Source organism: Fukomys damarensis, unplaced genomic scaffold (genome assembly GCF_012274545.1).
Source record: "Fukomys damarensis isolate Sample0158 unplaced genomic scaffold, DMR_v1.0_HiC HiC_scaffold_19, whole genome shotgun sequence".
Taxonomy (NCBI): Eukaryota; Metazoa; Chordata; class Mammalia; order Rodentia; family Bathyergidae; genus Fukomys; species Fukomys damarensis.
This window is the reverse complement of record NW_022900931.1, coordinates 25696211-25713165: the sequence shown is the minus strand read 5'-3', so window position 1 is coordinate 25713165 and position 16955 is coordinate 25696211. Positions and strand designations below refer to the sequence as shown.

At 49.0% G+C, this 16955-nt stretch overlaps 1 protein-coding gene across 1 annotated transcript in view; it reads right to left on the bottom strand.

Annotated features, from left to right (window-relative positions):
• The window catches only part of Lpcat3 (lysophosphatidylcholine acyltransferase 3), an 11360-nt gene extending 10343 nt beyond the window's left edge, over positions 1–1017 (bottom strand). The window contains exon 1 of the mRNA XM_033765948.1: positions 978–1017. Within this exon, the coding sequence (XP_033621839.1) occupies positions 978–1017 (40 nt within the window). The remainder of the gene's footprint in view (positions 1–977) is intronic.
• Positions 1018–16955: the final 15938 nt, after the last annotated feature.

Sequence of the window (16955 nt, the reverse complement as noted above, 5' to 3'; positions counted from 1 at the left end):
GAACTTGGGTTTGTGCTTGCAAGGCAATCCACCGAACTGCTAAGCTAAATCCCCAGCCCCTTGAGTTAGAGTCTTGCTATGTAGCCCAGGTGATCCTCCTGCCTCAGCCTCCTGAGTACTCTGATCACAGGAGTTCACCAATATACCTGGCTTCTCTCACATTTTAAAATTAGCATGTAAAATTTATAAACTTACTTGGGAGGCTAAGACAGGAGGATCATGAGTTCAAGGCCCGCTTGAGCTACACAGTGAATTTGAGGCTAGCCTCAACTATATAGTGAAACCCTGTCTCAAACACACACACACAAAATTATAACCTCAAACAATAGCAAATGATGTGTATGTTACCTCTACTGAAGATGTGATTTAAAGTATATATGATGAGCCAGGTGAGGTGGTGCACATCTGTAATCCTACATAGTGAGTTCAAGGCCAGCCTGAACTATAAAGTGAAAACCTGTCTCAAAAAATAAACAAACAGAAAACCCCAAAACATATGGTGAATATGTGCCACCGTCCATTACATTACATAAGTATTACAAGAGGCCATTGTTTGGGACTTGGTTCCTGCTGGGCCTCAGCAGACCAGGCTAAAAATAAAAATGGAGTCACACACACTAAAGTTCCATGCCAGCAGCGGAAGTGAGCTGTTTACCTAACCTTCCCACAAGTCAAAGTTCCTCAACAGCCCAGCTGAATCCCATCTAACCTTCCCCGAAAGGAGCCGGCACCCAGACTGAGCAGCGGCTCTTCCTGAGCGGCCCCGCCCCATCCACGCCCCTCAGGCGGCCTCCTGCACTGCCCTGTGTGTGGCGCTGTGGACCCTGGAGTCAGAACTAAAGCTGGGCCGTGGTAGGGACCTGGCTCGGGGTCAAGAGCCTGCAAAAAGGCGCCAGGCTTGGGTCGGTTCTGGTAGCCCGAGCCTACTAAGTCTGTTGCAGCTCTGTCCTTTGTCAGATGCAAGCGGCAAGTCTAACCGGTGAGGGCCGTGGCTCGGGCGGACCGCTCATCCGGCATGCCCGAGGCCTCGGGTTTGACTGCCAGTGCTGAAGGGAACAGGAAGATCTAATTCTTGGGGGTTTTTTTGGTATTGGGGATTGAACTCGGGTCCTTGCGCTTGCAAGGCAGGCCACCGAACCACTGAGCTAAATCCCTGGCTAGGAAGGTCTAATTCTTTTTCTCTACTTTTTGTTATTATTATTTTTTGGTACCAGGGATCAAACTTGGGTCATTGTGCTTGCAAGGCAGGCGACAGAACCACTGAGCTAAATCCCCGGCCCTAAAAATTTTTAGATGTGTTCTCACTAAATTGCTAATGCTAAAGTTGCCTGGGCTGGGCTGGGGTTACAGACATGTGCCACCACACCCAGCTTAAACTCTACTTTTACTTTTATTTATTTCTCCCCCCATACCACAAGTTCGAACTCAGGACCTTACACTTTCTAGGCAGGTGCAGTGCCACTGAGCTAAATCCCCAGCGGGTTGAACTCTACTTTTAAAATGGACAGATGAGACCAAGATTGCTGACACTGATGCTAGATAATGTGCTGCTCATCTTGCTTTAATCTGTGGGGACTCCTGGAATTTCTATACCCTGGACCCCTCACACCACCCTGTGCTTGCTGAAAGAATGATTATGAGGGAACTGGGAAGGGAGGACCTGGCCACAGACACGACGCTCAGCATGGTGTCTGGGAAATCCATAGGTGGTTCCCCTGGGCTCCATCTGCCCCGGATCCTCCCACAGCCTACACCCTGAAGCACAGGAGGCCTCTCCTCTGGGCGCTGAGTCGCCTGGCTCCATGGACTCCCTCAGGACTAGACTGGCTGGTTCTGGTGGTGGGCAGAGCTGATGCCCAGGAAGAAGATCTCAGGAGACAGCTGCGCAGGCAGGGCTCAAGTATGGTGCTTACAACAGCAGAAGCAATAAGACTGAGACAAAACTGGAGCGGCTGGGAGAAGGTAAGACTGCAGGTGGGAAAGATGCTCTATAAGGTCAGCTGCCAAGAAGACTGTCCCAGGATAGGCGCTGCGAACTGGTCCATGGGGTGCAGAGCCCAGATGGGTGGGTGACAGTGGCCACGCCTCCACCGGCCTGGTTGGGAGTGTCAGTGGCTCTCTCCATGTGTGTCCCACGGAGTTCTCTTTTTGAGCCTGAGTACCTGAGAAAGGGCTCCTCCCTGAGACTGCAGCCAGGGGCAGACGAGGACACTGCTGGAAAGGACCTGGCCATGTTCCCAGTCCGGGGTCAGGGCCACGGCTTGGAAGGACAGCAGCAGGGCAAAGGCAGGCTTAAAGGGACTGGAGGGAAAGAGCCCACCACCAGGGCTTGAGCTAGAGCCAGCTCTTTCCCAGGAAAGTGGGGGCGCACCTGTGATCCCAGCACTTGAGAGGCTGAGACAGGAGGATCGATACAAGTTGGCAGCCAGCCTGTGAGTTCAAGACCGGCCTGCACTCCAAAAAAAAAAAAAAAACAAACACGGAAACTTCTCTAGACAGTGCTGTGGTCACTTGCTCTGGACCGCACTGGATGGTCACACATAGGACTCTGGGTAGAGACACCTGCTCTTCCTGTTCTGGGTCTAGAGACTGAACTGAGGGCCTCTGCACTGAGCTCCACCCCAGCTCCTTTTTCATTCCCCAACAGGTCTTGCCAGCTCACTCAGTTGTCCAGGCTGGGCTTCAATTTACAGTCTCCCTGCCTCAGCCTCCCAGCCTGTGGGGATTATAAGCGTATGCAACCAGGAGTGGCTTAGTTGCCTGCTCTTCCAGTCATGTCACAGCCAGGAAACAGACGGAAAGAGGTGGGGATCCAGAGCTCTTGCCTGGCCATGCAAGGTCCTGGGTTTTTGTTCCCCGGCACATCAATAAATAAACAGTATTTTAAAAAGGACTGCTTTCGAGCTGGGGATTTAGCTCAGGGGTTCTGCTGCCTGCCTTGCAAGTGCAAGGTCCTGAGTTCGATCCCTGGCACCAAATAAATAAATAAATAAATATATAAATAGGACAAGGACTGCTTTCAAATATGGCTGATTTCAGGTTTTTTTTGAGACAGGGTCTCACTATGTAGCCCAGGCTGGCTCAGAACTCACAGGGATCCTCCTGCCTCAGCTTCCCAAGTGCTGGGATTATAGATGGATTAGTCAGGTAGGAATATCAGAGGGGATTGATCAGTTAGGGCCGGGTGCTTAAGGCTTAGGATGAAGGAGACACACACACAGCACAGCTGCCCCGGAGAAAACATTGGCTGGAAACCAGGCCTCAGGATAAAGACAAGCTGACCAGACCTGCACGCTTCCTCAGAGAGCAATCACTGGGGCTAAGGAAGCCTAGACAGACTTCGGCCACCCCAGTGGTGAGCAGTGCCTTTGGACTTCCGCATCCTGGGAGAGAGTCTTATTTCCGTCCACGCTCCCTACGTGACTTGCTTCCCCATTGGACACCGTCACCTAAGGACTGTTTGTCACCTTACTGGATGCTCACGGCTGTGGCCCACGCTGTACCCACTTGGGTTTCACCCTATAAACTCCCCGGCTCCCCACACGGGACCCCTCCTACCCCTCAGCAGCTTTCCTACCAATAAATTAACTTCCCACTCAACCTCCGCTGTCTCCAGGACTCACTCTTCCATTTCTGGAGAACACGAGCTCTGCGGATCACACAGCGAACAGGCTGGGAGACAGAATATTACATATTTCATCTCTGGAATTATTTCCTGTATCCCTGGGATTATAGGCGTGTACCACTGTGCTAAACATTATTGCTACTTTGAGGATGTCTCATTTTTTCCCCTCCTTTCACCGAAATGGAAATTCTTTTGCTGGTGAACTGGCAGCGAAGGGAGCCAGACCAGGCAGAGTCCACTCGTGATGGGCTGCTGCTGCCCATGCTTGTTCAGAGCGGGCCCTTTCTGCTCACCAGAGAAAGGGAGGGCAGGGTGCCAACCCTGCACCACACCCAGACCTCTGCCTGTCTCCGGCGGAGTCACATGCTGAGTGGCTCATGAGTACACCAATTCTTAGAAGTGAAGAATCTTAGACATCACTGACTCTGTGGATAACTCAGGCCCTCAGGGAGAACTGATGCACCCAGGGCTACCAGAACAGACTGGTTTCCATTCTGAACTCTGCCACATGCCTGGCATGGGTGACCTGGGAGGAGAACCCTGATAACAAGCTGTGTGACTGTCTGGTTTCTGGGTAACGATCTGTGTTCGTGTACTTTTTCACACCCATTTAATGCTTGTGCATCTTATCTGGGAACATTTGAAAGTTTCCTTTTGAAATGGGGATGGTGGGGTATGGCTGTAGTCTCAGCGACCTGAGGCCGAGGCAGGAGGATGGCTGGGGCCCAGAAACTCAAGGTAAGACACCCCTCCCCTCCCAACAAAACACTTCACTTGAAAGCTAAACTCAGGTGCTGTCTCTGGTCCTGTCATCGTCAAACTCCTGGGACTCACCCCTCCCTGCACTGTGGCAGGATGGCAGCAGCCTGTTCCTGAAAGCCCTGTGCAAGTGGGTGTCTCAAGCATTGTGACAACTGCAACCTGGGGTTCAAGGAAACTAAAACAAGCACCCAGGGTGTCTGGGATGAGCGAGAACAGAGGGACATTTTATTTATTTTTTTTTCTGTGGTGCCGGAAATGAACCCCACACTCCCAGAGGGGACTTTTCCAGCCAGGCGGAGAAGAAGCACAGGGTGATGAGGCAGGCGCTGGCGGGTGGTCAGGTGCACAGAACAGCGTTTATGATTATTCTCACTCTCATTACCCACTGCCTGGCTCCTTTCTAGTTTCCTGTCATCTTTTAGAAGGAACATTTTATGCATTTATTTTTTTCAATCTTAACTTTTTCTTTGGTGATACTGGTTACTGATCCCAGGATTTCATGGCAAGCTACAGTCCCAGTCATTTTCATTGTTATTAGTATTATTACTATAATTATTGTTACTAACTTTGAGACAGTGTCTTGTTAAAATGCTAAATTGCCCAGGCTGGGCTTGAACTTTCGATCCTCCTGCCTCAGCCTCACAGATTACAGATGTGCCCCACCATGCCTGGCTTAGAGGTAACATGTTAGAGACCAGACAGTGGGCGGGTGTTGTTACTTGTGAAAAACAAAGAAAAGGTATCATTATGCACGGTCACAAATATTTTTCAGTCGCTCAACCCAACCCAACAGTCCCGCTCTGCACTCGCTTCCCGTCTTGTGCAGGGACCCAACCCCGCGTTGGCTGACAGGTGGGGATGTCACCCAGGCATTGGCCCACAGGCTGATGGAAAGGCGTTGCCAGCCAGGCCTCCGCCCGGCGCCGAGTCCACAATTCTCTCCAAGCCACCTTGGCTTGTTGGAATGGTGACTCTGTGTCCCCCCCCCAAAATATTCTGTGCCCATTTATAGAGTGAAGGAATCAATGTCAACCGCACCGCTGCGCTTGGGATGGACCAGACCTCTGCTGTGAGCTGGATGTCAACTGCAAACGAGGCGCAGAGCATTTCCTTCAGAGGGGCAGGGACCACAGGTGCTCGCTCACACTGCTCCCAGAGGCTTGGAGATGAGTACCGGTCTGCAGGAAAAGATGCCAACGACACCCGCGGTGGCACTCAGGGCATTTCCTCACACCCCGCGCCCCTGGAAATGAGGTCAAATGAGGACGTGGGTCGTGGTTTCGAGTCAGACAATCTGGGGTTTAGGGATTTAGCACAAAGCCGGGGCAGGTCACCTCCATTCTCAGGCCCGCTGCCTGTCTGCGGGATAGGGAATCATCCTGCAGGGCTGCCATGCAGACTGACATGGAAAGTACACAGGACCGCATCACACACAGCGGTGCCCTGTCTGACGTTTGTAACCCTGGGTTTCAGCACCTGTGGTCAAGAGCCACACACGAGTACTGAACGGCAAATTTGAGAACAAACGATTGCTAAGTTTTAGACAGTACACCATTCTGAGGAAAGTGAGGAAGGGCACCATCAGCCCAGGATGTAAGTCACCCCTTACCTGGGGTGTCCACCACCCACTGGTCACTCAGATGGCTATCTGATGGCCTGTGGCAGTCATCTGGAGCAGTCAGTGTCTCAGGGCTTATTTTCAAGTGCCCTTAATTTTACTTAATTATGGACCCCATTTGGGCACAGTGGCACACACCTATAACCCCAATATTCTGGAAGGCTGAGGCAGAAGGATCACAAGTTCACCTCAGCCTGGGCAGCCTAGTAACTTAGTGAGACCCTGTTTCAGGAGGCAAAGTACAAAAGGACTGGGGATGTGGCTTGGTGCAAAGGTCCTGGGGTCAGTGGTGGAGGGGAGAAGTACAGGAGGAGCAATGCTGGTGTGGCAGCTGGCTGGAGGACAGGTAGGCTGCGAAGAGCGTCTTTCAAGCAGAAAGGTTACCGTCTATCAAGGCACTGTGGGAAAGTGTCTGCATTTTAACTTTTATTAGCGTTATCCTAGGTGTATGTGCAGGAAAACCCACACATGTACAGCTTGGTATATGGGCTGCAGTTTAGGCTGTCCCTGGGGGCTTGGAGAGTAACCCCCATGGTCATATTTTATATAGACATGTCTAAACTTTTCAAGATCTGCTCATCTTTTCACTTCTTTTAAGATGCAACTCTTGGGGGAACAACTGAGCCTCAGGGTGAGGGAGGCTGGGGGTGAGGGAGCCTTAAAGCAACGCAGGCACAGTACGCCCCAGAGGTCCCTGGGAAGAGGCACACGTGCCGGGCAGCTACAAAGCCTGTTTCTCCTCCCATCTAGGCCCTGTGGGTAGGGATGTGAGCTGGCTAGATCTTTTTGTAAAACTCGCAGAAGATATTTCTGTATTATTTCTTCCAGTGCTTTGGACTGAACCCAGGGCGCCATCCTGAGCTATCTCAGCCCTCTTTTTTTTTTTCTTCTTGGTACCAGGGATCAAACTAGGGACCCTGCGCTTGTGAGGAAGGCGGCAGCATCACTGAGCTTAAATCCCCAGCCCTCAGCCATCTTTTTCTTAAAGAAGGTCCCCAAGAACGTATAAGCTTCAGGGCCCACAGATCATGGACTGTTTTGAAAAATAATCATCCACCACCACCACCACACTAAGCTATGCTTGAAGGTTCCGCTCCTCCAGAATTCCTGGGCATGGGGCACAGTTCCCACATCAGGTCCGGAGGGGCCTGGCCGGGAGCTGGCAGGGACTCGTGTGGCTGCAGTGCTTGTGAGGGAGGATCTTGGTCACCTTGTTGCACTAGGCCTGGAGAGGGCTGAGGCCAAAAAGGCTCTGCCAGGACTGTGACTCCCAGGAGAGCCAGCTGGGATGTGGGCGAAAGGGGTGGGACTCGGAAGCCATTGTGAAGAGAAGAGGCAGAGAGCCAGTCTGACCTGGGACCCTGGCACCGGGATTGCTGTGCTCAGGGTCTGCAGCACACTCCTGGGGCAAAGACCCCTCTTTCTCCTCATGAACCTCTTCACACTCAGTGGTGGAAAGTCACAGTCATTGGGCTGAGGATGTAGCTTCAGTGGTTCCGCCACATGCTTTGCAAGTGCTAGGTCCCAGAGTTTGATCCCCAGTACCAAAAAAAAAAAGTTATGGTCATCAAGACTGACTTCATCAAGCACAGAAAGAGCTGGGTTCAGGGACAGGAAAGGGGGGTGTGGGGAGTCAGTGCAGAGGGGGAGCTGAGGTAACCTGCATCTTTTAAGTTGAAGCTATGGTTTGTGTTTTGTTGGGTTTTCTTGATTTTTTATTGTTTTTGGCCGATACTGGGGACTGAACTCAGGGCTCCACACTGAGTGGCCACACCCCCAGCCCTTTTTCAATTTTTTATTTTGAGACAGAGCCTCACTAATATCACTCAGTCTCAGCTGCACTTATTATCTTCCTGCCTCAGCCTCCGGACTGCTGTATTCTGTGCTGTGCACTACCACACCAGCTAGGAACAACAACTTCTGAAGAGTCAGCTGTCGCCAGGCTGGTGGCACATGCCTATAATCTCAATCATCTGGGAGGCTGAGGCAGGGTGATCACAAAGTTCATGGCCAGCCTGGACTACACATATCAAACAACAACAACAAAACAAAAGCCGAACACCCAAAAACCCTCAACCTTGGGGGTTGAATACATGAATCTATTACAGGACCCTCTGCCTCTCCTTCCATGTCACAAATTAAGTTTCCCCAGCACTTCCTCGAATACACTACCTCCTTCCCAAAATTTTCTACTGGTCTTCCCATTGCAGTGCCCAGAGTAAGTAATCCCTAAAGCCAGAAAAGATTGGCTTTTTTTTCTTTAAAGTTTAGAGAAAAGGACTTGCTAACCATTAAGTTGCCCAGGATGTGCTCAAACTTGTCATTTTCCTGCCTCAGCCTCTTGACTAAATACAAGTTTTACATTTTGATCAAGTCAAGCTTACCCTGCCCATTCCAGTCAGACATGATCTACTTTCTACATCAGCATCTCAGAATTACTTGACTTGGTATGTTTTGTTGTTGTTGTTGTTTTTTCAGACAGGGTCTCACTATGTAGTTGAGACTGACCTGAAACTCACTATGTAGCCCAGGCTGGTCTCAAACTCACAGAGATCCTCCTGTCTCAGCCTCCCAAGTGCTGGGATTACAGGTGTGTGCCACCATGCCCGGCGGAATTTTTGAAAATATAAAATGTATTTTAGAAACAAATGAAACCAACTATATCATTCTGATATCAAACAAGAGCTACTGCAAGGCCTTGTGTTCTATGCCAGCACCAAAACCGAACCCAACCCACAATCCCAAAGACTAGACCTTCTGGTGAGATGGCGACCAGGGGCAGTGGACCTGCATGGCAAGGCTGAGCACTGGCCCATGCCGCTTCTGTGGTGATGCCTGAGCCACACCGGACACACTGGGGAGGCAGCTTGTGTCTCAGGGACACCGCAGGGCTGGGGCGCCACCCAGTGAGCAAGGGAGGCTGGGTCAGACCTCACTCACACTGCCAGACAGACCAGCAGACAGACCCGCTATCTGGGCACTGCCACCTCTGCATTCATTTCCCATTCTGTGAGCTGATGACAAATGAGGAATTAAAAAGTGGACTCAGTGGCACCATGCCTGCCTTGCAAGTGCAAGGTCCTGAGTTTGATCCCCGGTACAAAAAAAAAAAGAAAGAAAAAGAAAGAAAGAGCGAGTGGACTCAGGTCACCCATTAGCTGAAGTGTGGGGATTTCCAGGCGTCCTGGCAGCTAAGGCCTCAGTGTGCGCTGTACAGGAACCTGCAAGGGCATGGGTCCAGCTGGCTGTGCTTGCTGGCTTACAAACAGCAGTTTTATATTTATAGGCAGTGATCTAGCATGGTGTCCAAGTCCATCTGAGTTGGGAGCTGCTGTCACAGCACCAAGAGGAAACCTCTCAAGCAATGAGCCAGTGCTCACCGCAGCGTATAAATACGGAGATCAAAACTGTAACACTGAGGATCCAGCACCCCAAGATCTGTATACAATGTATAGCCTGTAAATCTTCTATTTTTAACTGTGAATACAGCCTGCAAAATTACAGCCTCACCACATGCACTTCTGCGTAGCACACACGATCATGTGTGGCTTTAAGAAAATTCCACAGCAATATGAATACTTCATACTGAAAATTATCTTTAACTGATAAAAGCTTTGTAGTCTTAAAGACTTTGCCTGTAGAGTGAGACATTTAAATGGTCCACTGGATGATTTCATGTGAACCCCAAATAGAAGCGACGTCTGATAACACTGGCCCAATCTTTGAGCCACTGACACACACTCCTGGGACTGGCAAATCAAGGCCGTCTCTGTCCGAAGCCTCTGGTGCTAACTCTCACCGTCCGTCCTCACCCAGAGTCTTTCAGCCAGGCTGTCCAGGCGTCAACTGGCTCACTGGTCTTCACAGCTACTGCTTGACAGGAGGAACTCAGTGTAAAAATCAGTGCCTTGCATGCCCAAAGGAATTCTCACCCAGAAATTATTTTTCTTTTCCTGGTGCCTTCTTTTCCATATCCCCTTTCCGAAATGAACACACGTGACAGCCTTTAGACTATGCACATTAAGATAAGGGTTGGAGGTGTTAGTAAGCTCGTACTATACTACTAATGGAACTCCAAGCGGTCTGAGACCTCCACGTACCCGCATACATGGCCCTGCCTTAAACACTGTGCTCGCGGAGTCTTTGATGTTGGAACTGCTTTCCCTGGCTGCTGCAACAGGGACACCTAATTTTTGTTAAAGCGCCAAGTCACAATTAACTGAATTAAGAAATGTAAGAAGTTCAATTAGATTTTTCTTTAATGGCACTGGGGATGGAACCCAGAGCCTCCTCATGGAGCTACATCCTCAGTCCTTTTACAATTCTGAGACTGACTCTCCCTAAGCCACTAAGCTGCCCAGGCTGGGCACTTCAGCCTCAGCCTCCCAGGGTTGGGATTCACAGGTGTGGCCACCACACCCAGGTAGGAGAATGTTCTACTGCTCCAGGCAGCTGATGCAGGAGGGAAAGGAAAGATGGAATTACCAGTCCCCTTGCCCTCCAAGCATTCGGTATTTGATCCATCTGAAGGCCAGGCAGAGGGTGTGTGCAGGATGAAGAGAGTTGTAACAGTGGTGAGCATGACCTGACAGTATGACTGAATAACTAAGCTTTGATAGCAAGATATCAACTAAAGGGACCACTAAGCCATAAAGAGCCTGACAGTGTTAGTAAAACCACAGCAAAATGACATTTCAACAAGTTTTAGATCTAACTGGAGCCAGGTGTGGTGGTGAGTGCCTGTTATCTCAGCATTCTCAGAGGATGAGGCAGGAAGATTCTAAAGTCAAGCCTTGCCAAGGCAATTTATGGAGATCCTGTTTAAAAATAAAAGGGAAAAAGCTGGGCATGGTGGCACATGCCTGCAATCCCAGCACTCCTGAGGCTGAGGCAGGAGGATCACTGTGAGTTCGAGACCAGCCTGGCAAGTGCAAGGTCCTGAGTTGATTCCCAGTACAGGGACAAAAATAAATAAAAGGGAGAGGAATGCAGCTCAATGTGAGGGCCCTGGATTCAATTCCTAGTAACCAAAACAAACCCAATCAGGACATCAAGCAGTTAAGAAACATACCAACTAGCCCCGCAGAGCTCTGGAAAGCAGTAACCCCAGGGTGCAGGAAAAGGCAGGTCGCTGGCCCCCTTGCTCCTGGAGCAACCCAGTGAGCCAAGGGCCTCAAACTTCAGGGGCACCCTGCGTGGCCCTCTGGAAATACTGTAGGAAATTTCTTAGATGATTTAAAATATTCATATAAAATTTGCATTCAGATTTAAAATACTGCTGCTTGTTAAAAATTCAACATCATTCTAAAGATTATTTACCAGATAAACTGCTTGACTGTTAGCCTGGGTGTTAGGTGGCGGAAGGCTGTGCATCAAGACCACATCTGCCTCCCTCATTCACCGTTTCTTTTGGCAGGCTTCTCTATGACTCCTTCAGGGCTGTTTGCTGTTCCTCTGATTTCCCCACACTCCCCGATCTCCATATGGTGCCTGTTACACCTGCAGCTGGAGACCCACGTTCTGGCTCTCCTCGACCAGAATCCTCCCATCCCCCAAGGCCCAGCTGCAAAGCCACTTTTTGCCCCTAAAGACTGAAACCCCACTGCTGGAAGGGGCTGCCAAGGAGTGCTTTCAAGCCAGTGGCCATGCACATAATCTCCCAGTCCCCATTTACGTATGCTTCTGTAAAAATCTAAAATATGAAGTATTTTTTCTTTAATGTATGATCAAGATATACAAAAACTAGTTGGAAAGTTACATTTAAAAGAAATTCCCAAACAAGAAGCTTCATATGATGATAAAATTTGTGGCTATAAAGTAGAACACCGAGATCTTTAGCACTGGAAGCACCTGGGCCAGGGATTTAGCTCAGTGGCACTGCTGCCTACCTTGCAAATGCAATGTCTAGAGTTTGAGCCCCAATACAAAAAAAAAAAAGGAATTGGAAAGGGCACTCAAAAACCATCTAGGACAGTCCTTCTATTTTATAGCTGAAGTTTTTGGATCCTGCTTTTTATCACAGTCAGAAGTCCCATTTGTTAACACTATTTAACTTCCATGCTAAGTTTCAGTCTCTTTTTTTTGTTTTGTTTTTGCTATTGGGGATCCAACTAGGGACCTTGCGCTTGTGAGGCAGGCAGCGGCACCACTGAGCTAAATCCCTGGCCCTAGCTTTGATTTCTTTATGTTTCGATTTCAGGGCCACCTGAAAAAAGTTTTCTGAGTTGAATGATGGATTTTTTCCTGCAAAGCCAGTGGTGACACTGGTCCACCCAGGCCTAAGCTGCAAGCTCTCCTCTGACTTCCAAGATGGCTGACATCGGTGATGTCAATTCTAAACCTTGGGCACAGCCAAGACCAGAAGCGTTTGCTCAGCAGTGCAGCAGGCCGTTTGGCCTGGCTCATTACGTTTTGGGGTAGCCAGAAGAGTGAAGGGGAAGGGCTGTCAGGGGTGGTTATCTCTTCACTCCATACTTTCACTCTTCCCAGCTCCCCGTGATGGCTGCAGAGCCTGGGAGAAGTGAGCGTGACTTCAGGCAAGGTGCTTAACCTCTGTAATACCTAATTTCCTTCTCTATACGGGAGATAATAAGCACTGTAATTATCTTATTAGTAACTAGCATGTTTGGGCAAGGAACTGCCTGTGGAGCATTTATTTAGAAAAATGATTAAGCAAATCCTTAATGAGCAAAAATGCCAGCTACTGTTATCAATAAGGGGTAGCAGAACCCGGGGTGCGGTGGTGCACACCTATGACCCTACAGCACTCAGGAGGCTGAGATAGGAGAATTGGCCTAAGTTCAAGGCCAGCCTGGGCTATATAGTGAGTTGAGGGCTACCCCGAACTACACAGCCAGACCCTGTCTCAAAAAACAAACAAAACAAAAGGTAGCAACATCAACATAATAGATTAGATGCTAGTGCTTACTTTGGCACCACATATACACATGAATCAGATTTTCTTCTCTGTATAAGCTTTTTCACGGTGTTTAGTTTCCTCCCTGATTACGACACCAATACGAGCTCCTAACACTGCATTTCTTTTAAAAGACAAAGTCTTGCTATGTTGTTCAGGCTCACCTTCAACTCACCATGTAGTCAAGGCTGAACTCAAACTCACTATGATGCTCCTGCCTCAGCCTCCTGAGTATCTGGATTATAGACGAACACCACCACGCCCAGCTCCCTAAAAGTGCATCTTGGCCCCACTTCTGCCTGAGTTCAAAACCAGACTTCCCAACTCCCCGCATACTTGGAAATGCCCTTGCAACCCAAAGTAAATCTCAAATCAGAGCATTACCTGGCACTCACCTGACCCTCTTCTTGACCCAGGCAGCAGGGAATCATTTTTTTTTTTTAACATTTCATTATTCCATCTACAGATTCACTTACTCAATAAAAAATTTTGAAAAAAAAAATCTAAGTCTTTCTGTAACTGTTCAACTGGGTACACCGTGAACAAAACTGATGGGACAATTGCCCTCACCTGCAAATACATAATTAATTGTAGTTACAACGCAGTCTTGGAGGGAAATTTCAGTCAGTGTGAGGAGGTGGCACAAATGCAGTAAGAGTCCTGAAAGAAGAGCCAGAGGAAGAAGGACCAGGGGTAGGAGATTAGGGCGGGCAAACCAGCTGAGCAGGAGGGCTGTTATGAGTTCCAGGATGCATGCGTCAAATAGTTCCCAAATCCCTGTAAGTGGAGCCAGTGAGAGTGCTAGAGAGCTGGAGCAGGTTTCTGATAGAAGGCCTGGAGCTGATGTCAGCCTGAGGAGCGGGGTGGGGGCTACAAGAGACCCGCTGCTGTGCTCCCGCCCTGCACAGTGGACCGTTTTCCTACGTTCAGTTGGCCTGAGCTCCTTTCTTTTCCTACCTTTATTAAATGTAAGACCTTGCTTCCCTTTGTATTTGTCTTGACCAGTTCTTTATTCAGGACAGAAAGAACCTAGAAAGCACCTCTGGAAGGAGCCTCCAAAACCTGGACTCAGTAAAACCATGTGACTGTGCCCTGCAGGGAGGAAGGGCAGGCAAGAGATCAGGGGGCAGCAGGCGCTGGCACAGGATCGGCTGCTTCTGGGCAAGAAGAGCAGTCAGGAGGCCGCCTGCATGGGTCATGACAGATGGCAGGTAGCTGTGGTGAATGCAAGGGGAGAAGCATGTGACACCTTTGGAGGTCATACAGATGGGACTTGGTGACCAATGTAAGGAGTATCAGGGAGGCCACAGGCTGAACCCGGGGCTTGTCCGGATCAGGGGCAGTGTAGGGGAAAGTGCTCACAGAATCTCCTTCCAACTCATTTTGCATTCCTGAAGTGCCACATGTGACCTTCCTTCTTCCTCCTCTTGGCCTCCTAACTTCCTACTCAGATGGCCATTTGTCCTCACTGGCCTCTGCCTTTTCTATGCTGACTTCAACCCCCATGTCCTGCCCCTCCCATTCACTGACTCCAGGAGGCCGGGGTACAGCTCAGTGGCAGGGTGGTCTCAGTGCACTGGAGGCCCTGGCTCCATTGTCAGGCTGCAAAAGAAACCAAACCAAACCAAAACAAAACAACAACAGCATACTGATATAAGAAACCAAGAAAGGCACTTCGCTCTTTTTGTTTGTTTTGGTATCGGGGATTGAACTCAGGCTCTTGTGCTTGCAAGGCAGAGGGCAAAACCACTGAGCTAAATCCCCAGCCCTAGGTTACCATGGATCTTGCTGAACACAGGACATCTCTCCAGGGTGGGGCGGGAAACTTTAAAATACTATGTATTAAGTAGATAGGGTTCACTTGAATTTGTTTTCTGCAAGTACCTGGTTTTATCAAAACAATTACAATAAAGTATTTTATTTTTTTGGTACCAGGGATCGAACTCTGGTCCTTGCACTTGCAAGGCAGGCAGTGGAACCACTGAGCTAAATCCCCAGCCCAACAAAATATTTTAAGACACAAACAAACAAAAAAGAAATTTTGGACTACCGTCCTTCCGGGCAGCTCTGTCAGGGTTTCCTCCAGGTTCCCAGTTCCCCAAGAACTTCCCTCAGGGACCGGGAACAACACAGGAATGACTCCTGGTTTCTGGGGCAGGTTCCCACACCCAGCAGGGAAGTGGACCCCTCCATGTACCTGGTATGCTTATCAATTCAAATTTACGTGTATGTATTTAGCCCATGTTTAGAAATATAGTCCCACACATCTACAGAAAAGACCCTGCTCTGGGCTGGAGGTTTGGCTTAGTGGTACAGTACTGGACTAGCAGGTGTGAGGACCTGGGTTCAATCCCTGACACTGGGGAGGAAAAGGGGCTGAAACTGATACGAGGCAACAGGAAACCTCAAACTGATCTAAAGAAAAGAACTACTAACTGGTCACGGTGGTACATGCCTGTAATGCCAGCATTCCAGAGGCTGAGACAGGAGGATCCCTGAGGCCAGCCAAACTACATAGTGAGAATCTATTAAAAAGCCCCCCCCAAATAAATAAAAACAAGAAATACTGTGAGTTATGGAAGGTGATGGTATATTATTTGAGATAGAAAGGAAATACGGGAAGGGTAGAATAGCCATGGGCTCTCAGGTGTGTGCAGAGGCGTTACAGTGTTTATTACCTTGAAGACTGTCAGTACCGAGAGAAGAAATGTAGGTACAGAGAAAACATCTTCCTGGTCAGCTAGGTACCTGGAGTGCCAGGCAGTATCTGATTATATCAAGACGCACAAAAGACAAACGTCAGGTCCTAATTCCAGCCCCAGCTCCATTTAACAGCTTGCCCCATGTTATGCTTTCAATTTATGGTTGAGAAATCACCAGTGGGCTTCCTGTCTAATGAATGTAAACACTCTTCAATGGCGATCCCAACTCCAGCAAATAACTGGGTCAGGGCAAAGTTCAAAGGACAGGACTTCAAAGCTGGTGTGGAACCCTACTGCTCTTAACTTCCGGTTGTGCCTGGGTGACAGCAAATTGCACAGCTGAAGATCCCTTCACCTCTAAAATCTTACCAATTCTTCAAGGAGGGGAAAGGAGACCTTTATCTGGAAGAAAAGGAGATCATCTTGGTTTGATATGTAGGAGGCAAATAACAATGATCTTATCCAAGGCTGTTTAAATATGAATTAGTGCCTACCCCTTATCTAGATTGGGTCGAGACCTTTGGGGGCTATTATGTGTCACTCTCTACTGAGGACTGACTGGATGAACTCCAGGCTTCCTCCTGGCTTTCAAACCCTGCCACACCACACCTGTTCGACCTTATCTCAAACTTCCTAGGTTGAGATCTCCGCTCTTGTTCCATTCCTCTCTCTTATCATGACTTTAGCTCTTGCTCCATTCTTCTCAACCTCCTCTTCTGAGCTAAAGTTCTGCAACCTTCTTAGGAACTTCCAACTACTCAAATGACCTATGCATCACCTGTGATTTTAACCCTTGAAATCCTACATCACTTACAGTACTTAGTGTCCCATTCCATAGATAAGAACAGCACAGATAAATGGCTGTCTAGGCCACTACCTGTGAGCAGAGCTCAACTGGGTCTGATTCTTTTGCCTTCAAATCCCACATTGAAATTCATCAGGTGCAGATGTGGTTTAAAAAAAAAAAGCCATAAACCAGTTATAAAACAGCTTGTTGTGACATAAATCCAGACACATCACATCCTTTGAACCACATGGGTAATAATCGCTTGGAACAGCACGGACAGTTTTTAAAGGGGTTGTTAGTTGTTTCCCAAGCGCAGTATTAAAATGACACTCCAGGGTCAGTGACAGGGGTGACCAAGGATTAAAAAAAGCAATATGGCATAAAGAAGAAATACAGAAGCGGACAGAAAGAGATGAAAGTGTAACAGGATCTGGCAGTGCACAAAACAGACACAGGGCTCAGGATGCGGGGCCAAGGTGGCCCGCAGGGCTGGGACCCCCAAGTTCGGCGGCCTGTGGCGCGGCAGGGGCGCGCGCGTGTCGGCT